We start from the raw sequence: 27,317 nt of genomic DNA, 5'->3' as shown, positions 1-27,317 counted from the left end.
TGTAACAGAAAGTACAATGTGACCCATTAAGCACTCTTAAAAGGAGCAGTCGGTGAGGGAAGCACATGCAATGAGTGCCATGTGCTGTGCTCACAGTGAGTGAGGAGACGGCAAGAATGTACCCCCCCAGACTTGGCTAGTTAGCTTACTCCTCATGTTGACGCAAAAGCTTTGGTGCTTTAAAAAAATGTGTGTGCTCGCTTATAATTAGTTCTGTGTGTCTGTGTGTGTGTTTGTGTTTGAACTCATGTGTGTGTGTGTGTGTGTATGCTTGCTCATCTCATGTGTTTGTATGTGGTGGTGCATGCCTGTGTGTGGATGTAATGGATGCATCTTGATTAAAAGACTGTAAGAAATACAGTGCATTCGGAAAGTATTCAGACCCCTTGACTTTTTCCACATTTTGTTACATTCCAGCCTTATTCTAAAATTGATTACATAATTTTTTTTACTCATCAATCTACACACAATACTACATAATGACCCATTTTTCTCCCCTATTTCGTGGTATCCAATTGTTAGTAGCTACTATCTTGTCTCATCGCTACAACTTCCGTACGGGCTCGGGAGACACGAAGGTTGAAAGTCATGTGTCCTCCGATACCCAACCAAGCCGCACTGCTTCTTAACACAGCGCGCATCCAACCCGGAAGCCAGCCGCACCAATGTGTCGGAGGAAACACTGTGCACCTTGCAACCTTGGTTAGCATGCACTGCGCCCGGCCCGCCACAGGAGTTACTGGTGCACGATGAGACAAGGATATCACTACCGGCCAAACCCTCCCTTACCCGGACGACGCAAGGCCAAATGTGCGTCGCCCCACAGACCTCCCAGTCGCGGCCGGTTACGACATAGCCTGGGCGCAAACCCAGGGTCTCTGGTGGCACAGCTGGCGCTGCAGTACAGCGCCCTTTACCACCGCGCCACCCGGGAGGCCCCAAAAACAGGTTTTTAGACATTTTTGCACATGTATTAAAAATAAAAAACAGAAATACATTCAGTAGCATCACTACCTTGGACGGTTCTGACTTAGAATATGTGGACAACACAAATACCTAGGTGTCTGGTTAGACTGTAAACTCTCCTTCCAGACTCACATCTCCAATCCAAAATTAAATCTAGAATCGGCTTACTATTTCGCAACATAGCCTCCGTCACTCATTTTGCCAAACATACCCTCGTAAAACTGACTATCCTGCCGATCCTTGACTTTAGCGATGTCATTTACAAAATAGCCTCCAACACTCTACTCAGCAAACTGGATGTCGTCTATCACAGTGCCATCCGTTTTATCACCAAAGCCCCATATACTACCCACCACTGCGACCTGTATGCTCTCGTTGGCTGGCCCTCGCTACATATTCGTCGCCAAACCCACTGGATCTAGGTCATCTATAAGTCTTTGCTAGGTAAAGCCCCACCTTATGTCAGCTCACTGGTCACCATAGCAACACCCACCCGTAGCACACGCTCCAGCAGGTACAGTATATTTCACTGGTCATCTCCAAAGCCAACACATACTTTGGCTGCCTTTCCTTCCAGTTCTCTGCTGCCAATGACTGGAACGAATTGCAAAAATCACTGAAGCTGGAGACTTAAATCTCCCTCTCTAAATTTAAGCATCAGCTGTCAGAGCAGTTTACCGATCACTGTACCTGTACACAGCCAATCTGTAAATAGCAAACTCAACTACCTCATCCCCTCATATATCTTCTTGCTCTTTTGCACCCCAGTATCTCTACTTGCACATCATCATTTATCACTCCAGTGTTAATGCTAAATTGTAATTATTTTGCCTCTATGGCCTATTTATTGCCTTCCCTACCTAATCTTCTACATTTGCACACATTGTACATCGATTTTTCTGTTGTGTTATTGACTGTACATTTGTTTATGTGTAACTCTGTGTTGATGTTTTTGTCGCACTGCTTTGCTTTGTCTTGGCCAGGTTGCAGTTGAAAATGAGAACTTGTTCTCAACTGGCCTACATGGTTAAATAAAGGTGAAACATAAATACATAAATAAAACAGCCAAGACAATGCAGGAGTGGCTTTGGGACAAGTCTCTAAATATCCTTGAGTGGCCCAGCCAGAGCCCGGACTTGAACCCGATCTAATATCTCTGGAGAGACCTGAAAATAGCTGTGCAGCAACGCTCCCCATCTAACCTGACAGAGCTTGAGAGGATCTGCAGAAATGATTGAGAAAAACTTCCCAAATACAGGTGTGCCAAGCTTGTAGCTTCATACCCAAGCAGACTCAAGGCTGTTGTCACGGATCCCTCTGGAACTTTCATCACGCACACCTGTCCCCTATTCCCACGGATTAGTACTCGTATAAGTGTGCCCTTTAGTTTCCCTTGTCTTTGCGCAGATGATTACGGGTCTCGTCCCGTGTGATAATCATTGTGTGTTTGTGTATTTATTTGAGGTACTCCTCTCTCTTTTGTTTTGGGTTTCTATCCTGTGTTTTGTTACGTGTTTGTTTTGGTCTTTGTCCCCTTGCCTTTACACAGCATGCCGTAATTTGGGTACAATAAAAAAAACTATTACGCATTCCTGCGTCTGTCTCCCGAATCATTCATTCATTCATTGTGTGTAGATTGATGAGGGAATGTAGAAAAAAGAAGGCTGTAATGTAACAAAATGTGGAAAAAGTCAAAGGGTCTGAATACATTCTGAATGCACTGTAGTATGTACTGCAGGCGCTGGAGGGTCATGCTCAGTCCTATTATGCAATAAAACATTTTTGAAGTATCTAACATTTCAGTAGTTGTGAAGTAGTATCATCTTGGTTAGCTTGCACCTGCCTGCTGATGTGTGTGACAGTATGTAAAAGCATGGAAATAATGAGGGACAAATGAACCCAACCCAACAAGTGTTCCAACCTGATGCCTGTCAAAACATCTTAAATAACTCAATACCCACCTATGTTTCATGCACTTAGACATATTCATAGACATTGTATCTGCTGACCTCTGTTGACCCCCTGACAGTCCACTTCTTGTCTCTGCCTGTGTTCCCACCCTCAGGGGTGTAGTTAGTTGAAAGAGCTGTCAGTGCAGGTGCCAGCCTAAGTGGGCTGTGAGGGATGTTGATGGCTGCATGGTTTAGTGGAGGCCTGGCACTCTGTGAGGCCAGAGATCAGAACTCCACACCTCCACTCTCTCTTTCCAATCAGTGCTCTCTCTATCTCTTCTATTCTCTCTCTCTCTTTCTCTATACACCCACTGTCTCTCTATCTCTCCCCCTTTTCTCTGACTGACCAGAACATGTGGCTCCTCTCACCCAGGGTCAACACTCACTGCTCTCTCCTCCAGAACAGAACATAGAATATAAGAGACCTCAAAAACAGGAAAAGAATGTGGCCTATCCTCATTGACTATCTCTACATTCCTCTACCTTCCTCTGTCTTCCTCTACCTTAATCTACCTCCGTCTACCTTAATCTACCTCCCTCTACCTTAATCTACCTTTCTCTTTCTCCTGTCATTTGTTTTGTCCTCCATCTGTTTTTCTCCTTGATGTGCTGAAACCTCTCCATCAATGTGGTCTCAGTGTGTATGTGTGTCTTAATGGGTGTCTTAGTGTGTCTGTGTGTGTCTTTGTGTGTGTGTCTTTGTGTGTTTGTGTGTGCCTTTTTGTGTGTCAGTGTGTTTGTCTCAGTGTGTCTCCTGATCACAGTGAGAGAACATCTGCTTGACAACGGCGGACAGGGACAAACACAGAGGGGGAATTCTAACAGGGCCGAAACAAAGATAGAGAGGGGATCCAGAACTTTGTTAATCCACTGATGCAGCCAGTTAGCTAGGGCTGAATGGATAGGTAAACCCTCCTCCAAACAAATCTTAAAGGAGACTAAAGTACTTGACTGGGAAGTCACTTCCAGTCCTTCCTTTGGTGCTGTTGGCCGGGCTGTTTGCTCAACCTTTGTATTAATCACAAATCAAAGCAGCTGCTTCAATGGAGAGATTAGGTCCCAGAAAGGGTGGGGGGTTCTACCTGTAGCTTGGGTTCTTTATTGACATCCACCTGGGTAACATGTTGGCATTGCGTTAGACACACACACACAAAACAATAAATATCGACATTCCGGTCACACTGATAAAATAGAGCTGTCTTTATCTCGTCCTTTAGAGATGAGGGGCCCAGAGAAGGAGGATTGGGGATGAGTATAGCATTGTTCACAATGCTAGCTTCTCTTTCCTGTGTTGTCTCCTCGCACTAAGGAATTCCTCTGCTTTCATGGTGACTTGTCCCTGCAGAGGCATGCGTTTCATGACATGACAGGGACGTGAAAAGCGATAGCACTCGCGGAAAAACGAGCAGAACTTTCACACACACCGAGGGGAGAAACAGAGAGGAGGGGAGAACGAGAGAGCTAGAGAGAGAGAGAGAGAGAGAGAGAGAGAGAGCTTGTGCACTTACTTAGGCCTCCCAGATTGTTATGTGCATAGAGTGATACAAGCAAAACATAATAGTGCATGATACTGTATTATATTGTATGTGTTGGCTGAAGCTCAATGTTAAATTAAAATCTCCCTACCATATCTAAGCCAATATGACACCAATGTCGATGAAAATTTGCACTTGATTGGTGGTACACAACACTCCTCGCCTCTCATCATGAGCCGTCTGGCCGTTTCCGGTGGTGTAAAGTACTTAGGTAAAAAATACTTTAAACTACTACTTAAGCAGTTTTTGGGGGTATCTGTACTTTACTTTATTATTAATCTTCTTGACAACTTTTACTTTTACTCCACTACATTCCTAAAGAAATGTATTTACTTACATTTTCCCTGTCACCCAAAAGTACTTGTTACATTTTGAATACTTGGCACGACATGAAAATTGTCTAATTCACACTCTCATCAAGAGAACATCCCTGATCATCCCTACTGCCTCTGATCTGGCAGACTCACTAAACACAAATGCTTAATTTGTAAATTATGTCTGAGTGTTATGTCTGTGCCCCTGGCTATCCGTACATTTTTTTAAATATATTAAAAAATCGTGTCATCTGGCATAAGGCATTTTAAATTATGTATACTTTTACTTTCGATACTTAAGTACATTTAAACCAAATACTTTTAGACTTTTACTCAAGTAGTATTTTACTGGGTGACTTTCACTTTTACTTGAGTCATTTTCTTTTAAGGTATCTTTACTTTTACTCAAGTATGAAAATTGGATACTTTTCCCACCACTGCATCCCGGATATTTAATAGGCTAGTTAGCAATTGAGTTTTCAGAGTATTTTCTACGCTACCTAGCTCAAACTCTAGCCGTTGGTTTAAAACGAGACTCCATAAAGTGACCATTGGACTAAAAACATTTCAGATTGACTAAATTTGTAGTTGCAACAGTTTCTATTAAATGTATAATTTATCGCTGTCACGTACACATTTACGACCATTAAGAACCAACGACAATGCTAACATCTTTTTAGCCGAATCTCAGGGTCGAGCAACTTGGTTACTCGGCAACCAAACAGCTGCTACTGCCAGTCTATAGGAAATGGAGAACAAACCTAGGCTATTGCAGATTTAAGTGATAATGTCCGAGAAGCCGATGTTTGGTGGATATATTGGCACGGGTGTTGTTAGCCCCGAGACGAGGGCCGTCGAGGGCCAGCAAACCGTGCCAACATATCCTCCAAACACCGGCTTTGAGGGCATTATCACTTTTAAACAGCGGGTTACCAACATATTCAAATAATTATTATAAATAATAATGTATATGTAGGTAGGGTTATTAAAGTGGCTATGTTTGGATAATAACAGAAAGCAGCAGCAGTGTGTGTGTGGGGAGGATATGCAAATAGTCTGGGTAGCCATTTGATTAGCTGTACTCAGGAGTCTTATGGCTTGGTTGTAGAAGCTGTTTAGAAGCCTATTGGACCTAGACTTGGCGCTCCGGTCCCGAATGCCTTGCGGTAGCAGAGAGAACAGTCTATGACTAGGGTGGCTGGAGTCTTTGCCAATTTTTAGGGCCTTCCTCTGACACCGCCTGGTATAGAGGTCCTGGATGGCAGGAAGCTTGGCCCCGGTGATGTACTGGGCGGTACGCACTACCCTTTGGAGGCCAAGCAGTTGCCATACCAGGCATTGATGCAACCCGTCAGGATGCTCTCCATGGTGAAGCTGTAAAATCTTTTGAGGATCTGAGGACCCATGCCAAATCTTTTCAGTCTTCTGAGGGGAAATAGGTTTTGTCGTGCCCTCTTCACGAATGTCTTGGTGTGCTTGGTCCACATTAGTTTGTTGTTGATGTGGACACCAAGGAACTTGAAGCTCTCAACCTGCGTCGATGAGAATGCGGGCGTGCTCGGTCCTCCTTTTCCTGAAGTCCACAATCATCTCCTTAGTCTTGATCACGTTGAGAGAGAGATTGTTGTCATTGCACTACATGGCCAGGTCTCTGACCTCCTATAGGCTATTGTCTGACAGGGCTGATGAGACAATGGACAGTGCGCAGTTAAATGGAACAGAGTAAATAGGCATTTTAATGTCATAGATTTAGCCAGTGGTAACTTGTAGAATAGACACCGGCTGGAATGTGGTTTAAACAAAGCTACAGTGCCTTGCGAAAGTATTCGGCCCCCTTGAACTTTGCGACCTTTTGCCACATTTCAGGCTTCAAACATAAAGATATAAAACTGTATTTTTTTGTGAAGAATCAACAACAAGTGGGACACAATCATGAAGTGGAACGACATTTATTGGATATTTCAAACTTTTTTAACAAATCAAAAACTGAAAAATTGGGCGTGCAAAATTATTCAGCCCCCTTAAGTTAATACTTTGTAGCGCCACCTTTTGCTGCGATAACAGCTGTAAGTCGCTTGAGGTATGTCTCTATCAGTTTTGCACATCGAGAGACTGAATTTTTTTTCCCATTCCTCCTTGCAAAACAGCTTGAGCTCAGTGAGGTTGGATGGAGAGCATTTGTGAACAGCAGTTTTCAGTTCTTTCCACAGATTCTCGATTGGATTCAGGTCTGGACTTTGACTTGGCCATTCTAACACCTGGATATGTTTATTTTTGAACCATTCCATTGTAGACTTTGCTTTATGTTTTGGATCATTGTCTTGTTGGAAGACAAATCTCCGTCCCAGTCTCAGGTCTTTTGCAGACTCCATCAGGTTTTCTTCCAGAATGGTCCTGTATTTGGCTCCATCCATCTTCCCATCGATTTTAACCATCTTCCCTGTCCCTGCTGAAGAAAAGCAGGCCCAAACCATGATGCTGCCACCACCATGTTTGACAGTGGGGATGGTGTGTTCAGGGTGATGAGCTGTGTTGCTTTTACGCCAAACATAACGTTTTGCATTGTTGCCAAAAAGTTCAATTTTGGTTTCATCTGACCAGAGCACCTTCTTCCACATGTTTGGTGTGTCTCCCAGGTGGCTTGTGGCAAACTTTAAACAACACTTTTTATGGATATCTTTAAGAAATGGCTTTCTTCTTGCCACTCTTCCATAAAGGCCAGATTTGTGCAATATACGACTGATTGTTGTCCTATGGACAGAGTCTCCCACCTCAGCTGTAGATCTCTGCAGTTCATCCAGAGTGATCATGGGCCTCTTGGCTGCATCTCTGATCAGTCTTCTCCTTGTATGAGCTGAAAGTTTAGAGGGACGGCCAGGTCTTGGTAGATTTGCAGTGGTCTGATACTCCTTCCATTTCAATATTATCGCTTGCACAGTGCTCCTTGGGATGTTTAAAGCTTGGGAAATCTTTTCGTATCCAAATCCGGCTTTAATCTTCTTCACAACAGTATCTCGGACCTGCCTGGTGTGTTCCTTGTTCTTCATGATGCTCTCTGCGCTTTTAACGGACCTCTGAGACTATCACAGTGCAGGTGCATTTATACGGAGACTTGATTACACACAGGTGGATTGTATTTATCATCATTAGTCATTTAGGTCAACATTGGATCATTCAGAGATCCTCACTGAACTTCTGGAGAGAGTTTGCTGCACTGAAAGTAAAGGGGCTGAATAATTTTGCACGCCCAATTTTTCAGTTTTTGATTTGTTAAAAAAGTTTGAAATATCCAATAAATGTCGTTCCACTTCATGATTGTGTCCCACTTGTTGTTGATTCTTCACAAAAAAATACAGTTTTATATCTTTATGTTTGAAGCCTGAAATGTGGCAAAAGGTCGCAAAGTTCAAGGGGGCCGAATACTTTCGCAAGGCACTGTAGCTATATGGTGGTATTCAACCTGAGGTTAATCAATAGATGCAAACATATATTTTGATTACCTAGGTTTTGTTCTTTTTTTAATTTCACCTTTATTTATTTAACCAGGTAGGTCAGTTGAGAACAAGTTCTCATTTACAACTGCGACCTGGCCAAGATAAAGCAAAGCAGTGTGACAAAACAACAACACAGAGTTACACATAAACAAACGTACAGTCAATAACACAATAGAAGAATCTATGTACAGTGTGTGCAAATGTAGAAGATTAGGGAGGTAAGGCAATAAATTGGCCATAGAGGCGAAATAATTACAATTTAGCATTAACACTGGAGTGATAGATGTGCAGATGATGATGTGCAACTAGAGATACTTGGGTGCAAAAGAGCAAAAAGAGTAATAGGTAATTGGGTGTGCTATTTACAGATTGGCTGTGTACAGTGATCGGTAAGCTGCTCTGACAGCTGATGCTTAAAGTTAGAGAGGGAGATTTAAGTCTCCAGCTTCAGTGATTTTGGCAATTCGTTCCAGTCATTGGCAGCAGAGAACTGCAAGGAAAAGCGGCCAATGGAGGTGTTGGCTTTGGGGATGACCAGTGAAATATACCTGCTGGAGCGTGTGCTAAGGGTGGGTGTTGCTATGGTGACCAGTGAGCTGAGATAAGGCGGGGCTGAGTAGAGTTTTGGAGGCTATTTTGCTGCAGGGGGTGCAGAGCTGTGTGCCGGGGTTGGGGTAGGTAGCTAGCTAGCTAGCTAGCTAAGGGTATCTAGCTCATGTCCAAATGCTAGTCCTTCATTTTTGCACAAAACATAACAAGCTAGCTAGCAACATCAGTTCAAAACCCAACACCAAACTTTGGGCAAATTGTCAAGCATGTACAAGCATGTACAATGCATGCAATGGGCTTTTGCAACACTAGGTAGCTAGCTACTCCATAGTCCAAGCTACAGTAAGAGTTATCCACATTGAACTGTCAGGAAGGACACAACTTAAACTGTAGCTGAGAAAACAAATTACTAGCTACATTAGGGCTTACTCCATTTAATCGATTGTCCGGTCAATAGGCTGTTGGTTGATCAGGTTTCTTTAGTCGGGCAGTTGCAATTGTTTTTTTTCTTTCATGGTGCACAAGACACCTGTCTGATTCGCACCTGTCTCAGTGGGCTAATTCATTGCGGAGGCCACAGGGATGGCACAGTCCATCACTCTAAAACATTTGTTACTGAAATTGCATATTATGTAAATAATGGTGCACTAATAAATCTAATATTACTTTATACAAAATGGACCTTCTCCGCATTGGATACGGACGCTGTCCCCAATTCTGAAACAACATTTTCAGTGCGCAGTAGAATTGTCTCCTTTCCCTATGTTGCTATGTGCATAATAGCAAAATGAACCAGCATATTGGGATTGAGAACAATGTGGTGGAAGCAGCAGCAGCAGAGACGAGGAAACAGCTCTTGTCTAAAACCCTATTCAGACGGGATTCGTTTTACCAGGGGTGGTCTGGTAATGTAGTTATGTGCACATTATGTGGACAAGCACAAAACACCACATCTGTCGTTTTAGACCCGTCCGAATCTGCCGTGTTAGTAATTTGTACATGGCAGGAGAATTCCAGACAGAATAACCTACTGTTTTTTGGCGAAATCCAAGGTCGACATCCTTGTGTTTTGAGAGAAATGTCTGAGTTTGACCGGTGTTGCTCCGGGTTTGAGCAAGAAAACAATAACTGATTCAATAAATTGAACGAAGTGCTGCGCATAGCCTATATATGAAGGGCCTACATGTATCAACATTCACAGTGAATGCTTTCGTTCATATGTTTTGTGCGTATGATTTGAATATTGCCAAATGCATCAGTAAAAAATACTGCGCCTATTTGTTGTAACCCTTGCTGTTAATAGATCGCAAAGCAGCATACAACTGACCTAAACAAAATGATAAACTAAACTATCCTAATGATCATGTTCACACTTCCACAATTCAAATATTATGGTGGCATTATACCAAAGATGGTTTGGTATGGTTTAGAAACTTAGGAATCAAGCTCGAGTTATCAGTGTAGCCCTGTTATCGCCTGGACTTGTTGAAAAATCTTCCATCATATTGTAACTGTAAATTTATTAGAAAAAAGTAAAGCAACTAATCCCGTCCGAATTTGCCTCTGGAATAACATACATTCTGGGCTAATAATTACATAACCAATGTTCTCAAGTAGTACTAGTCCTGTGCGAATAGGGCTTATCCTAATTGTCTAAGAAAATTGAGGAGAGAGCAAGCACCAAACAGGCAGAAAACGTATATTGTAATCTAATAGCAGATTTGGCATGGGTCCTGAGATCCTCAAAAGGTTCTACAGCTGCAACATCGAGACCATTGGTTGCCTCACTGCCTGGCACGGCAATTGCTCGGCCTCCGACTGCAAGGCACTTCAGAGGGTAGTGCATACGGCCCAGTACATCACTGGGGCAAAGCTGCCTGCCATCCAGGACCTCTAACACCAGGCAGTGTCAGAGAAAGGCCCTGAAAATTGTCAGAGACCCCAGCCACCCCAGTCATAGACTGTTCTCTCTACTACCGCATGGCATGTGGTACCGGAGTGCCAAGTCTAGGACAAAAAGGCTTCTCAACAGTTTTTACCCCCAAGCCATAAGACTCCTGAACAGGTAACCAAATGGTTACACGGACTATTTGCATTGTGTGCCACCCCCCAACCCCTCTTTTACGCTGCTGCTACTCTCTGTTTATCTTATATGCATAGTCACTTTAACTATACATTCATGTACATACTACCTCAATTGGCCCTACCAACCAGTGCTCACGCACATTGGCTAACCAGGCTATCTGCATTGTGTCCCACCACCCGCCAACCCTTCTTTTTACGCTTCTGCTATTCTCTGTTCATCATATATGCATAGTCACTTTAACCATACCCACATGTTCGTACTACCTCAATAAGCCTGACTAACCGGTATCTGTATATAGCCTTGCTACTCTTATTTTCAAATGTCTTTTTACTGATGTTTTATTTCTTTACTTACCTACACACACACACACACACACACTTTTTTTTCTCCGCACTATTGTCTATTGTTTAGAGCCTATAAGTAAGCATTTCACTGTAAGGTCTACACCTGTTGAATTCGGCGTACATGACAAATAAACTTTGATTTGATTTGATTTAATAGCACCTGTTTGTCTCACACAATATGTCCGCAGCTCTCGCTCCTATACCCTCCTTTTTCTTGATCTTCTTCTTATTGTTATTATTACAATTATTTTTATGATCATTATGATAATAAGTCATGTCGTTATCATTAGTAGTCTTTGTATAACCACCATCGAGCTGTAGGCCTAAGAGTGCGTCCTGTTTAGTCTTAATACCGTAATTTATTTAGGCCTATATTCCAATATATAGGCTACTACATCAGTCAATCAATCATTCATTCGTTCATGCCATCACACAGCATACGAGACATTCATGGATTGAAATTCAATCAAGTGTTTTTGACTAATATTTGTAAACATTTCGACCAATCCTCCTTCTGTTTTCTTGACATTTTAATCGAAATGTGTGCTAATCAACAGTACCAAACTAACAACTCTGCCATTTGACCGTCTTGGCTGTATTTTACATCTCCGATCTGGATGCTGGACTAGCCTATCTGTTGGATATTTGTCAACAACCGCTGTGCACGGCTATTCCACTGGCACAGCACTAGGGGTGGGGGGAGGGGGCTAATGACCCCCCCAATCCCGGATTATACAAATGTATAGGATGCATAACACTGCAATGCTTCAGGCTAGTAACAAGCTGTAAAAGGCACAATAAAGATGTGGCTCCAGTGTACATGGGGATATCTTTGTTTAGTATCTCTGGCTGACACAGGAGGCTGCTGAGGGGAGAACAGCTCATAATAAAGGTAAGAACGGAGCAAATGGAATGGCATCAAACACCTGGAAACCATGTTTGATGTATTTGATACAATTCCACTTATTCTGCTCCAGTCATTAACACAAGCCCATTCTCCCCAATAAAGGTGCCACCAACCTCCTGTCATGGCTGAGTTATACAACCTTCAAATAGTCAATGCCCGGAAATTGCGGGTGAACTCCTCAAACTGGTCCAACGCCGCATCTCCCTCTCTCCATACGGTGTTGGCCCACTCCAGGGCTTTCCCGGTGAGGCACGAGACGAGGGTGGAAACCCTCTCACGGTCCGATGGAGCTGGGTGGACCGTGGCCAGATAGAGGTTTAATTGAAGGAGGAACCCCTGGCAGTTGGCAGCACTCCCGTCGTACTCCTGTGGCAAGGAGAGACTAATCCCACTGGGTTCAGGAGGAAGAGGGGAGCTCAGGGGAGACCCTGGTTGTGCTGGTGGAGGCGCTGGAAGAACTCCCTGTCATCTCCCAGCAGTCCATTGTCTGGACAATGCGGTCCATGGCGGCACCAAGATGATAAAGTATTACTGCTTGCTCCTGGACGCGCTCTTCCACCTCTATGGCCAGGGTACCTTCTCCTGCTGACTCCATTGAAGGGTCGGTGATTCTGTAATGGGTGCGTGCTGGTGGCAGGGAAGTCAGGCGCGGGAGAACGAACTTTAAGTCGTTTAATAAAAGTTAACAAAACTCCAAAAACCAAAATATATAAAATAATCAAAGTGGGTACAAAACCCGTCACGCACTAGCACATAACTTGTACATAACATACATCACACAATCACCGACAAGGACATGAGGGGAAACAGAGGGTTAAATACACAACATGTAATTGATGGGATTGGAACCAGGTGTGATGGAAGACAAGACAAAACCAATGGAAAATGAAAAATGGATCAGTGACGGCTAGAAGATCGGTGACGTCGACCGCCGAACACCGCTCAAACAAGGAGAGGGGCCGACTTCGGCGGAAGTCATGACAAGAATCCAATACTTCATCTTGTATGCGGTACAAATCACATTATTATGGGAGCACCTGAAGGTTTGAATTCTAAGAAACCTGCAAACGATATTGTTTGAAGTACAATAGACCAACATAGCTACTGTAGTAGGTCAGAACTGTGTGCTGCAAAACCTTAGTAGAGCATGGGTGAATAGGCATTGTGGTGCTCATGTGTATTTCCTTTCTTTTTCGGCTTCAAACCAATGCCTACTTCTCACATAATACATCATTTTTGTTTTTAATATCTATGGGCATGATGAATGTCTTGAAACCTGTATGATTTAATTTAACAACTTAGGCTTGTATTGCCATAATGCAGAATAAATAATGGATCAGATAATATGCGTACTCCATTGATTTTAATAATGATTTTTTTCTATTTGTTATTTGCAAATTTGCCTATCAAGAGAATCCTTACAGTCACGGCTTAACAGAAATGGAGAAGACAGACAGGTGCATGATAAACAATGGGCTGCTTTGCCAAGTGCTCAGATTTCAAAGACATTTCTAAATAATAGAAGAAGTTTTAAAAAGAGATTTGGGACAATGGAGGGACTTAAATCCTAGATGTCCCCCTCAACATTTATCTTATCCCATTTCCTGACTTTTTGTTGTGGGATCTACTTGTGACAGTTGCACATTGAAGTGCTTTGTATTCACACTACTTTTATTTTGTTTGAAAATAAATGTGTGTTTTGACAACTTCACATCTCACTGGCTTTCATGATACAGCGCCCCTCCCTCCCTCGCTTCCCTTCTTCTCTCCTTCCGTAAGAAATCCTCTCCCACTTGCATTCCTTCCAGGTGAATTGAACCTTGTCTTACTGTTAAATGAAGCTGCTCCTCCTCCTCCTTCCCTCCTCCCCCTCCTCCTGCGATGTATTGGGGGCATTAACTTTAGGAAGTAACGTTAGCTCTCAGACTTGTTTTGGTTGGAGGGCCTGAGGCCTCGCTGGCCCAGATAAACTGATCTCTCTTGTGAAGTCTTGATAGAGACTTAACTCTAACTGACACATGCTTTTGTGGAATAATCACCCCTCTCATCCTTATAATTGTGAGTGATAACAGCTCAAGGAACCTCTGAATTGTATCCTTTGCTTCTTTGTTACCTGTTACGTCATGAGATTTACTATGATTTCAACTGAAGGTATGGAGTGATGGCTTGTTGTTCTGAATCAGGATCATATTCATATAGGGCACTAATGTAAAATGAAAATAAGCATTTCTTATAAGTTCAGGTAGTTTCAGTCCATTTTGTTGCTTACATTTTTACATTTTTTGTCATTTAGCAGACCTTACCCACAGCGACTTACAGGAGCAATTAGGTTTATATGCCTTGCTCAAGGGCACATCAGCTCGGTGATTTGAACCAGCGACCTTTCCATTACTGGCCCAACGTAACCGGTAGACTATCTGCCACCTTGTTATTACCCCCCCATTCTTGCATAAGTTGATGGTTCATTTAAAAACTGTAAACCAGATTGGTTAGATTTGAGCTTTCAGCCATATCACAGTAACACATGATCAAACTATTATTCTTCAGATCGAGATTGTGTGATTTTGTGAACACATGAAGCAATGGGCTCCAAGTCACCCACAGAGGGAATTTACAAGTCTGTAGGATAAGTGACTGTTCAATTGAAGTTGCATTTGTTTTTATCTCATATCAGAATTGTCAGGAAACTACTGTCAGGGGAATTCCAGTTAGAAAGGTACATTTTATTGAAGAGGAATAGTACTTTCCATGCAATCATCATCATCATCATCTTGAGAACAGTAAACTAAGTTTGAGCAGTACTTTCTTTGAGTTGATAAGATGGCTATCAATCACTCAGTTTATTTAATTGTGTCTTTGTTTTTGTTGTTCTAGGAGCATCTGAGCGTTTCAGGAATGGTCTTGGCTGGGCATGGCTCATCTCAGGTAAGACTTTAGCTACCGTGGTTTACTTTGTACATGTGAGCTGCTGTTTTCACATGGGAAGGCTACTGAATTCCCCTCTTTGTTTTTCAATGAAGAAATTTTACCACAGCAAGAGCTTGGGCTTTTTAAAACAGATTACTGTAGATTTGCATGTGTTGTACTGTAAGGAAGGAATATAAGACATTCCCTGTCCCTGCAGATTCCCTCTGGTGATTTGATTAGCATTTGAGAAATAGAATATCCTGAAACAATAGACTGTTCTATTATACAAGATGTGTAAATGATATAGGATAGTGGCAATTCCACGTAAACAGAACGGAATTGCACCTACTTTTCAACGTCCATCTAACGGTTTCAGTCATTTCTCAGTGGGTGAGGATAATGGTTACAGTAAATGGAAAGAGAGGGGGCTCATGGATAACAGCCCAGAGAGTTGGCATTAATTGGAGAGAGAGAGGGAGGGGTTGTCCAGAATTTCACACTCTTGCTTTGACCACCAGATGACAGAAAGAGAAAAAAAACTTATCAGCTGAACATAAAAGTATGCCAGTGGAAGGCAGGACAGTAGCAAGTGACCCAGCAGTGATTTGTGACTACTACTACTAGCCAACTCAATTGCAGAAATTTCGTAACAGATTTTTCAGAAGTCTGTTACTGATTTGGTATCAGAATTTTAAGTTTTAGTCACTTAATAATGAATTAACAAAATGTATATCAGTAAGAACACTATAACTCAATTATAGGTTAATCTTAGAACTACCCATCCCGGATCCGTGAGAATTGTCATCAACTACACTAATTAGCATTGCGCAAGGTCAAAATATATTACTAGAAAATATTCAGATTCATGAAATCACAAGTGAAATATAGTGAAACACAGCCTTTTGTTAATCACCCTGTCATCTCAGATTTAGAAATGATGCTTTACAGCCAAAGCAAGACAAGCGTTTGTGTAAGTTTATCGATAGCCTAGCATAGCATTATGTCCAGCTAGCAGCAGGAAGCTTGGTCACGAAAATCAGAAAAGCAATCAAATTAAATCGTTTACCTTTGATGAGCTTCGGATGTTTTCACTCACGAGACTCCCAGTTAGACAGCAAATGTTCCTTTTGTTCCATAAAGATTATTTTTATAGCCGAAATACCGCCATTTCTTGTCCACGTTTTGTTGAGAAATCCACCGGAAATTGCGGTCACGACAACGCCGAAAAAAACTCAAAATTAGATCCATAATAATCGACAGAAACATGGCAAACGTTTTTTATAATCAATCCTCAAGGTGTTTTTCAAATATCTATTTGATAATATATCAACCGGGACAATTGGCTTTTCAGTAGGAGCGAGAGGAACAATGGCCACCTTTGTCTAACGCACAAATCACTCTGAGAGCCACAACCTGACCACTGACGCTATGCTGTCGTTCACGCTCATTTTTCAAAATAAAAGCCTGAAACTATGTCTAGTGGCTGTAGACACACTAGGGAAGCCATAGAAAAGGAATCTGGTTGATATCCCTTTCAATGGGCAATAGGGACGCATAGAAAGACAGGGGTTTCAAAATAAGGGTCACTTCCTGATTGGATTTTTTCAAGCTTTCGCCTGCAATATCAGTTCTGTTATACTCACAGACAATATTTTTTTACAGTTTTGGAAACTTTAGAGTGTTTTCTATCCTAAGCTGTCAATTATATGCATATTCTAGCATATGGTCCTGAGAAATAGCCTGTTTTCTTTGGGAACGTTATTTTTCAAAAAAATGAAAATAGTGGCCCCTAGTTTCAAGAGGTTAACCTTTACTTGTTACTTCTGTGAACATTCATTAACCTCCCTCCTCATAAGGTAGAGAAATGAGAAAATGATTTAAAGATACAGTGCCTTGCGAAAGTATTCGGCCCCCTTGAACTTTGCGACCTTTTGCCACATTTCAGGCTTCAAACATAAAGATATAAAACTGTATTTTTTTGTGAAGAATCAACAACAAGTGGGACACAATCATGAAGTGGAACGACATTTATTGGATATTTCAAACTTTTTTAACAAATCAAAAACTGAAAAATTGGGCGTGCAAAATTATTCAGCCCCCTTAAGTTAATACTTTGTAGCGCCACCTTTTGCTGCGATTACAGCTGTAAGTCGCTTGGGGGTATGTCTCTATCAGTTTTGCACATCGAGAGACTGAATTTTTTTCCCATTCCTCCTTGCAAAACAGCTCGAGCTCAGTGAGGTTGGATGGAGAGCATTTGTGAACAGCAGTTTTCAGTTCTTTCCACAGATTCTCGATTGGATTCAGGTCTGGACTTTGACTTGGCCATTCTAACACCTGGATATGTTTATTATTGAACCATTCCATTGTAGATTTTGCTTTATATTTTGGATCATTGTCTTGTTGGAAGACAAATCTCCGTCCCAGTCTCAGGTCTTTTGCAGACTCCATCAGGTTTTCTTCCAGAATGGTCCTGTATTTGGCTCCATCCATCTTCCCATCAATTTTAACCATCTTCCCTGTCCCTGCTGAAGAAAAGCAGGCCCAAACCATGATGCTGCCACCACCATGTTTGACAGTGGGGATGGTGTGTTCAGCTGTGTTGCTTTTACGCCAAACATAACGTTTTGCATTGTTGCCAAAAAGTTCAATTTTGGTTTCATCTGACCAGAGCACCTTCTTCCACATGTTTGGTGTGTCTCCCAGGTGGCTTGTGGCAAACTTTAAACAACACTTTTTATGGATATCTTTAAGAAATGGCTTTCTTCTTGCCACTCTTCCATAAAGGCCAGATTTGTGCAATATACGACTGATTGTTGTCCTATGGACAGAGTCTCCCTCCTCAGCTGTAGATCTCTGCAGTTCATCCAGAGTGATCATGGGCCTCTTGGCTGCATCTCTGATCAGTCTTCTCATTGTATGAGCTGAAAGTTTAGAGGGACGGCCAGGTCTTGGTAGATTTGCAGTGGTCTGATACTCCTTCCATTTCAATATTATCACTTGCACAGTGCTCCTTGGGATGTTTAAAGCTTGGGAAATCTTTTTGTATCCAAATCCGGCTTTAAACTTCTTCACAACAGTATCTCGGACCTGCCTGGTGTGTTCCTTGTTCTTCATGATGCTCTGCGCTTTTGACGGACCTCTGAGACTATCACAGTGCAGGTGCATTTATACGGAGACTTGATTACACACAGGTGGATTGTATTTATCATCATTAGTCATTTAGGTCAACATTGGATCGTTCAGAGATCCTCACTGAACTTCCGGAGAGAGTTTGCTGCACTGAAAGTAAAGGGGCTGAATAATTTTGCACGCCCAATTTTTCAGTTTTTGATTTGTTCAAAAAGTTTGAAATATCCAATAAATGTCGTTCCACTTCATGATTGTGTCCCACTTGTTGTTGATTCTTCACAAAAAAATACAGTTTTATATCTTTATGTTTGAAGCCTGAAATGTGGCAAAAGGTCGCAAAGTTCAAGGGGGCCGAATACTTTCGCAAGGCACTGTATATGGGTTTTTGGTAACAGAATTTCAATCCACAAGGCAATGTTTCTTGAAAACTTACAGAAGACACAATTGTTTTTCCTTGAAAAATAAATAATTATCATCCAATAACCTAATTGAATAACCTAATATCCAACAAGCTGATAGACAAGCTGTCTTCATCAGGGTATAATGACAAACACTGTGGGTCACCACTTTATATAGTGTCAAAGAACTCACACAGGGGTCTGTAATCATGGCCGGGTGTGGCCTGATATCAATGGTTAATTTTAGATATAAAAAGAACATACAAAAAACATGAATGATAGCGTACGATCAAAGATACAATTTGGCTACATAGGCCAACAAACATTTACTGTGAACAGCAAAATCACAATCATCACAAGAATGGCTTCAGATCAAAGTCTACGTTGAGACCGAAGGGAAAAAGGGTCTTTAAATTAAAGATCCAGGCAGCCTCTCATTTTAACAATAAATTGTCGAGTTCACCTCTCCTAGGGAGGGTGACGTGTTCGATGCCGATATAACGTAGGGTTGAAATTGAGTGGTTCGCTTCCAAAAAGTGAGTCGCAACTATGTAAGTTGAGTTCCTGCATCTAATGGTGCTAATGTTTTTCCTAGCAAAACTGAATATAAGTGTTGATATTAGTTGGCGGGGGTCTTTAGTTCAACATTATTGTGTTTTGATGTATTTGTAATGCCTTTAAGACTTTTTCTGGTAGATGTTTTCTAAGACCGCTTTTCCTTCTGTTTGTCAAGAAATCAAAGCATTTGCTTATTCCGAAGTTTTTGAGAATTTTTTTTGTAGAAAAATGTATACAATGCCTTCGGAAACTATTCAGACCCCTTCACATTTTTCACATTTTGCTAGGTTACAGACTTCTTCTAAAATGTATTACATTTTAGTTTTTTTCTCATCAATCTACACACAATACCCCATAATGACAAAGCAGAACTAGGCTTTTAGAAACGTTTGCTAATTAACCTGGAAATATTACATTTGCATAAGTATTCAGACCCTTTACTCAGTACTTTGTTGAAGCATCTTTAGCAGTGATTATAGCCTCGAGCCTGCTTGGGTATGATGCTGCAAGCTTGGCACACCTGTACCCGGGGAGGTTTTCCCATTTTTCTCTGCAGATCCTCTCAAGCTTTGTCAGGTTGGATGGGGAGCGTTGCAGTACAGCTATTTTCAGGTCTCTTCAGAGATGTTCGATCGGGTTCAAGTCCGGGCTCTGGTTTGGCCACTCAAGGACATTCAGAGACTTGTCCCGAAGCCACTCTTGCATTGTCTTGGGTGTGTGCTTTGGGTCGTTGTCCTGTTGGAAGGTTGCACCTTCACCCCAGTCTGAGGTCCTGAGTGCTCCAGAGTAGGTTTTCATCAAGGATCTCTCTGTAATTTGCTCCATTCATCTTTGCCTCGATCCTGACCTGTCCCAGTCGCTGAAAAACATCCCCACAGCATGATGCTGCCACCCCCATGCTTCACCGTAAGGATGGTGGCAGGTTTCCTCCAGATGTGACGCTTGGCACTCAGGCCAAAGAGTTCAATCTTGGTTTCATCAGACCAGTCTGAGAGTCTTTAGGTGCCTTTTGGCAAACTCCAAGCGGGCTGTCATGCCCTGTCCTGAGGAGTGGCTTCCATCGGGCCATTCTACCATAAAGGCCTGATTGGTGGAGTGCTGCAGAGATGGTTGTCCTTCTGGAAGGTTCTCCCATCTCCACAGAGAAACTCTAGAGCTCTGTCAGAGTGACCATCAGGTTCTTGGTCACCTCCCTGACCAAGGCCCTTCTCCCCTGATTGCTCAGTTTGGCCAGGCTGCCAGCTCTAGGGGGTCGTGGTGGTTCCAAACTTCTTCCATTTAAGAATGATGGAGGCCACTGTGTTTTTGGGGACCTTCAATGCTGCAGAATGTTTTTGGTACCCTTCCCCAGATCTGTGCCTCGACAAAATCCTGTCTCGGAGCTCTACGGACAATTTCTTCAATCTCATGGCTTCGTTTTTGCTCTGACATGCGCTGTCAACTGTGTGCCAGTCCACATCATATCCAATCAATTGAATTTACCACAGGTGGACTCCAATCAAGTTGTAGAAACATCTCAAGGACTATCAATGGAAAGGATGCACCTGAGTTCAATTTCGAGTCTCATAGTCACTGTGCATCAGGTGTCACTGTTAGTAGATATCTATTTCACATGTCTATGTACTTCTCTGTGAGGTGGTGGGGGCTGTTTGCAAAACGTTGTATTATGAACTGTAAATGGATCAACAACAATATTTCAACACAATCAATCTACCCACTGGTATCTAATTCTCGTAACTTTACCAGTGCTCCCAAGTGGTGCAGCGGTCTAAGGCACTGCATCTCAGTGCTTGAGGTGTCACTAAATTCCCTGGTTCAGATCCAGACTGTATCACAACCGGCTGTGATTGGGAGTCCCATAGGGCGGCGCACAATTGGCCCAGTGTCATCTGGGTTTGGCCAGTGTAGGCCATCATTGTAAATAAGAATTTGTTCTTAACTAACTTGCCTAGTTAAATAAAGGTTAAATAAAAATAAACACCAAACCATTGCAGAAAATGTCACATACTCTATTGATTTTGGTAAATTGATCAATGACAGTACACAGATTCATCAAGGCTGTGTTGGAGCCGGTGACCACCTTGAAGGTAAAGGTCATATGTGAATCTATTAGTGGTCACATACAGTATGTTACTGTCATTTTCACTATAACAAATGATCTGATACCAGCACTGTGTCTTTCTTTTTCTACCACCGAAATTCCACAGGCTTGAATTCCTGTAAATGGTGGTCAGGTGGTTTCTCTCCCATCCAGCACTCTCATATCTCATTTTAACTTATTTTAAACAGCTGTAGAGTATTTTCAATGTATCAAGGACCATCCACTTAACTGTCCTGAAATTATTTTCACAAAATAATTAACTCAAGTGTCAAACTGATAGGCAGTAAACTGAGTAAACTGAGGCTCATTACATAAGAGACAGACACATTCCTAGTATCACACCTTTGCCTGAGTCTTTTCCACCAGATGTATCTTGTTCGCGAAGAGGAAGGGTATATGGATGGAGGCACAGCACAGGCACCCAGTGTGTCAGGGCATTCCTCAGTGAAGTGGATCTGCTCAGGGTGACTCGACACTTTTAACATGTGCTAGCACACTTGTGCTCAGATATGTTTCATTTTTGGATTAGTCTCTGTAGCAGCTGCCTCCCCACAGCTGACCGACCGGGGCTCAAGAACAGAGGTGGAGCTCAGGGTGCTGGAACGTTTTACGTTTTGTCTGATTTGAGATATTTGTGTGTGAGTGATCTGAATCCATGCTTAATGTTTACTAGCAATATATGAAGTTTGTCTTATACTGCCAATGGCATTACTGAGTGCCATGTCCACTGTGCCTGACTGTCTCCCTCACTGTCTACCTTTCTCTGGTTATCTCACTCATGTCTCTGGGATCCAGTGCTCCAGTCAGAGTACTTTCTGTTGTTTAGGGCTACCGCAGCAAAGGCCCCTCTGTGCAGTGAGTCGCTGTTAGCCCCCAGTTTGTCTGTAGCTCGGTTGCTAAATAAAGGAAACATCTGCTCCTCTGCAGCGCTGCTGGCTGCACTAGATCCAGACAGACTGGCCCTGGGCTGGAGGAGGAAGAGCAGCTCGTTGTGCACGTCGCTCAGCTGCGGTCTCCCCCTCATTCCGTCTCAGCCTCCAGCACCACCACCACCACCCCCTCAGTCCCTCTGCCCCCCACCATAACAGCTGCCGCCCCTGGATCAATGCAGCTTCAACCATCTCTCTCTCTCTCTCTCTCTCTCTCTCTCTCTGAGGAAAGATGTGCCTCACATGCATACTACTGTTAACCCTAGCCCAAGCAGTTGTGCTCACTCAGCTGTGCTTGCGTGCATACATTTGAGTGCGGGTTTTGGTGTGTATCTTGAATTGTTAGGGGGGCTCCCATCAAACATTGGTTCTCACAGCGGAAATCCCCCATTCAATGAGTGTGAGGAGAGAATGAGAGAAGAAGGGGTAGATAATGCTGACTCATCCCAGTGCACCTTGGACAGGGAGCTAAGATACAGGTAGACTGACAGAGGGAAGAGCTCACAGATTTGAACTGGACACTAGAATATTCTGCAATAGCAGAATGTCCCTTGAACTTACAGTACAGCTGTACTGAGACAGTTCCACAAGCTTTCAGGGGGCTAATTGGTTAGTTAAACATACATCTTAAACATAGAGCCATAACCCAAACCTGTCAAGCTGTGACTTCAGATAGATAACTAACTAGCGGTTAGAACGTTGGGCTAGTAACCGAAAGGTTGCTTGATCGAATCCCCGAGCTGACAAGGTAGAAATCAGTCGTTCTGCCCCTGAGCAAGGCAGTTAACCCACTGTTCCTCGGGCGCCGAAGATGTGCATGTCGATTAAGGTAGTTCCCCGCACCTCTCTGATTCATAGGGGTTGGGTTAAATGCCGAAGAGATGTTTCAGTTGAAGGCATTCAGTTGTAAAAGCAAGATCTGTCCTTCCCAGAGATTGTGGTGGGAATCAAATCAAATCAAGTTTTATTTATATAGCTAATTTCAGACATGGAATGCAATGTAATGTGCTTTACAGGAAAAAAACAAATAAAAAAGCAAAAATGTTTACTACACAACAGACATAAGATAAAAATAAAAAAAAGAATGACACAAACTGAACAAATAAAAAGCACCGTAAGGAAAAGTTAAAATATGTGTTTTAAGTTCTCTTTTAAATATGTCCACAGTTTCGGCCACCCTCAGGTTCTCTGGCAGGCTATTCCAGAGCTTGTGGGCATAATAACTAAAGACTGCCTCCATGCCTCTTGGTCCAGGCTTTGGGATCGTTAAAAGGCTGCCTCTCCATGCCTCTTGGTCCTAGGCTTTGGGATAGTTAAAAGGCCAGTGCCAGAGGACCTGAGGGACCTACAGAGTACATAACTTAAAAGCATGTCTGACATGTATTGGGGTGCACAATCGTGGATCAATTTAAAAACCAATGGAAGAATCTTAAAATGAAATCTAAAACTCACAAGCAGCCAGTGCAAAGACCATGAATCCTGTGTAATCTGTGCTCTCCGTCTGGTCTTGGTCAGTACACGTGCTGCAGCATTCTGTATGTTTTACAGTTGACCAATGTCTTTATGGGTAGACCAGACAGGAGAGCATTACTGTAGTCAAGCCTGCTTGTAATAAAAGCATGGTTGAGTCTCTCTGCATCAGCCTGAGAGAGAAATGTATACACCTTGGCAATGTTCCTCAGGTGGTAAAAAGGTATTTTGGTCACATTCCTAATGTGAGATTTGAAATTTACTTCAGAATCTAAAATAACCCCTATGTTTCTTACCTGGTGTTTTGTCTTATTGCCCATGAATTAAAATGTGCGGCTAGATTCTCTCTGTGCTTTGGCTCCAACAATAAGTACCTTGGTCTTGTCTTGATTTAGCTGGAGGTAGTTGTGAGCCATCCAATTATTTAAATCCCTAATACAGTCTAATAATTGATCTGTGGAGCTAAAATTCTCTGGTGACACTGAAATGTAAAGTTGTGTATCGTCTGCGTAGCAGAAAAAATCAATGCTGTGCTGTCTGATAACGCTGCCAAGGGTAACATATACAGTATAAACTGAACGGTACAGGACCCAAAATCGAACCTTGTGGAACGCCACATGTGATATGTATTTTCTTTGAGTTATGTTCACCAAGAGTGACAAAAAACTCTCGACCGGACAGAGAGCTGTTGCGTATCTGTGTTGGTTCTAAGATAATTTAGCGCTTTAACTAAGGCTGTCTCTGTGCTGGGCACAAAAAAACTGATTGGAATTTTTCTAAAATACAGTTTACATTAAAAAAAAGATTTAGCTGTTTGAACACCGCATTCTACAGAATTTTGCTTAAAAATGGAATGATTGAGATCTGTCTGAAAACTCTAGATTACTTTTCATCAGAAGGGGTTTCACCATAACAGTTTTTAGTGCAATGGGGAAAGTGCCTGTGAACAGGGAGCGATTAACAAAAGCTTGCACTTCTTCAGATATGCAAAATAAAAATAAAATGTTTTAAATTAACCCCTTCACTATATATATATATATATATATATGCTACTTGGAACCCTACTAATTCCATGACTGGTCTATCGACGTCACCGCACGAGGAGGCATAAACAGATTTTCCCCCTTCGCGACGTCCATTTAAGGCCCTTATGCTAGCTTGCTAGCCCCGGCCTGCTAACTGCTAGCTTGCTAGCCTTGCCTGCTAATTGTCTGAATCTCCGTGTCCCCAGCCAGCCTAACCACTCACTGGACCCATACGATCACTTGGCTTCGCATGCCTCTCCCTAATATCAATATGCCTTGTCCATTACTGTCTTGGTTAGTGATTATGGTCTTATTTCACTGTCTTATTTTCACTGCTCAATATGCCTTAACCAACCATGGTGTTCCACCTCCCACATATGTGATGACATCACCTGGTTTAAAAGTCTCTAGAGACTAAATCTCTCTCATCACTACTCAATGCCTAGTTTTGCCTCCAATGTATTATCTTCCTACCATACCTTTGTCTGTACATTATGCCTTGAATTTATGCTATCGTGCCCAGAAACCTGCTCCCTTTACTCTCTGTTCCCGAACGTGCTAGACAGCCATTTAGCCGTACCCTTATCCTACTTCTCCTCTGTTCCTCTGGTGATGTAGAGGTTAATCCAGGACCTGCAGTGCCTATAACTCCACTCCTACTCCCCAGGTGCTCTCATTTGTTGACTTCTGTAACCGTAAAAGCCTTGGTTTCATGCATGTTAACATCAGAAGCCTACTCCCTAAGTTTGCTTTATTCACTGCTTTAGCACATTCCGCCAACCCGGATGTCCTAGCCGTGTCTGAATCCTGGTTTAGGAAAACCACCAAAAATCCTGAAATTTCCATCCCTAAATATAACATTTTCCACCAAGATAGAACTGCCAAAGGGGGCGGTGTTGCAATCTACTGCAGAGATAGCCTGCAGAGTTATATCTTACTATCCAGGTCTGTACCAAAACAATTTGAGCTTCTACTTCTAAAAATTCACCTTTCCGTAAAAAAGTCTCTCACCGTTGTCGCTTGCTATAAACCACCCTCTGCCCCCAGCTGTGCCCTGGACACCGTATGTGAATTGATTGCCCCCATCTATCTTCTGGGCTCGTGCTGCTAGGTGACCTAAATTGGGACATGCTTAACACCCCGGCCATCCTACAATCTAAGCTTGAAACCCTCAATCTCACACAAATGATCTATGAATCTACCAGGTACAACCCCAAATCTGTAAACACGGGCACCCTCATAGATATCATCCTAACTAACTCGCCCTCCAAATACATCTCTTTTTTTTTTACCAGGAACAGATATAGCCCTTGGTTTACTCCAGACCTGTCTGCCCTTGACCAGCACAAAAACATCATGTGGCATTCTGCATTAGCATCGAATAGCCCCCGTGATATGCAACTTTTCAGGGAAGTTAGGTACCAATATACACAGGCAGTTAGGAAAGCTAAGGCTAGCTTTTTCTGTTTCAAATATTTTTTATTGAACACACACAAGAATGGTGTATACAAGACAGGTATACAATTCTTATCTAAACATAAAAGAGCAGACAGGAACAACAAGACCCAGAGTTCTGGGTACGAAACAAATAATACAAAACACGACATACAGAACAAGGACATGTAGAAAGAAAGAGGGTAGATGTCACCCCCCCACATATTCCCCCCCCCCCTCCCAACTGCTCGGGTGGCAGGGCCAGCACATGCTGCCCAAAGGTAGATTCAAATATTACAATTGAGAGTGAGTTAATAAGTACAAATTCACAGCTCCGACTCGTCCAAGTAGGAGAGGAAAGGCTGCCAGATTTGATCAAATGTTGATAATTTATTGTTCAGAGTATATCTAATTCTTTCTAAGTGTACAGTGTTTGCCAATTCGCTGAGCCATAATTTGGTGGAGGGTGCTTCCCTCCTTTTCCAAAACAACAAGATTCGTTTTTTTGCTGAAATGAGACTGTAAGAGATGAGTTGTTTTTGGGGGTTGGTTAATCCGTTTAGGGACTCAGACACTCCCAGGATTATCAGAAGCGGGTCTGGGTCTATTGAAGTCTCCAAAACTTCAGAGAGGATCCCAAAAATTCCACACGAATAACCATGCAAGCTAGAGCATAGGGCAAAGCAGTGGAGTAGTGTACCCTGCGCAGCCTGACATTTATCACACTTTTTTTTACCTTAATTTAACTAGGCAAGTCAGTTAAGAACAAATTCTGTTCATTAGAAAACCCTTTTGCAATTATGTTAGCACAGCTGAAAACTGTTAGCACTGCTGAAAACTGTTGTTCTGATTAAAGAATCAATAAAACTGTCCTTTAGACTAGTTGAGTATCTGGAGCATCAGCATTTGTGGGTTCAATTACAGGTTCAAATGGCCAGAAACAAAGGACATTCTTCTGAAACCCGTCAGTCTATTCTTGTTCTAAGAAATGAAGGCTATTCCATGCGAGAAATTGCCAAAAAACTGAGGATCTCGTACAACGCTGTGTACTACTCCCTTCACAGAACAGCGCAAATTGGCTCTAACCAGAATAGAAAGAGGAGTAGGAGGCCCCGGTGCACACCTGAGCAAGAGCACAAGTACATTAGAGTGTCTAGTTTGAGAAACAGACACCTCACAAGTCCTCAACTGGCAGATTCATTAAATAGTACCTGCA

The 27,317-nt window shown here is 42.5% G+C and overlaps 1 protein-coding gene across 1 annotated transcript in view; it reads left to right on the top strand.

The window, feature by feature from the left end:
• Positions 1-27,317, top strand: part of ccnd2a (cyclin D2, a) — a 278,864-nt gene that overhangs the window by 152,869 nt on the left and 98,678 nt on the right. The window contains exon 2 of the mRNA XM_036957791.1: positions 15,022-15,072. Within this exon, the coding sequence (XP_036813686.1) occupies positions 15,043-15,072 (30 nt within the window). The 5' untranslated portion in view covers positions 15,022-15,042. The remainder of the gene's footprint in view (positions 1-15,021; positions 15,073-27,317) is intronic.

Source organism: Oncorhynchus mykiss, chromosome 2 (genome assembly GCF_013265735.2).
Source record: "Oncorhynchus mykiss isolate Arlee chromosome 2, USDA_OmykA_1.1, whole genome shotgun sequence".
NCBI classification, from domain to species: Eukaryota; Metazoa; Chordata; class Actinopteri; order Salmoniformes; family Salmonidae; genus Oncorhynchus; species Oncorhynchus mykiss.
The sequence above is the reverse complement of the archived record's forward strand: the minus strand, read 5'-3'. Positions and strand labels throughout refer to the sequence as shown.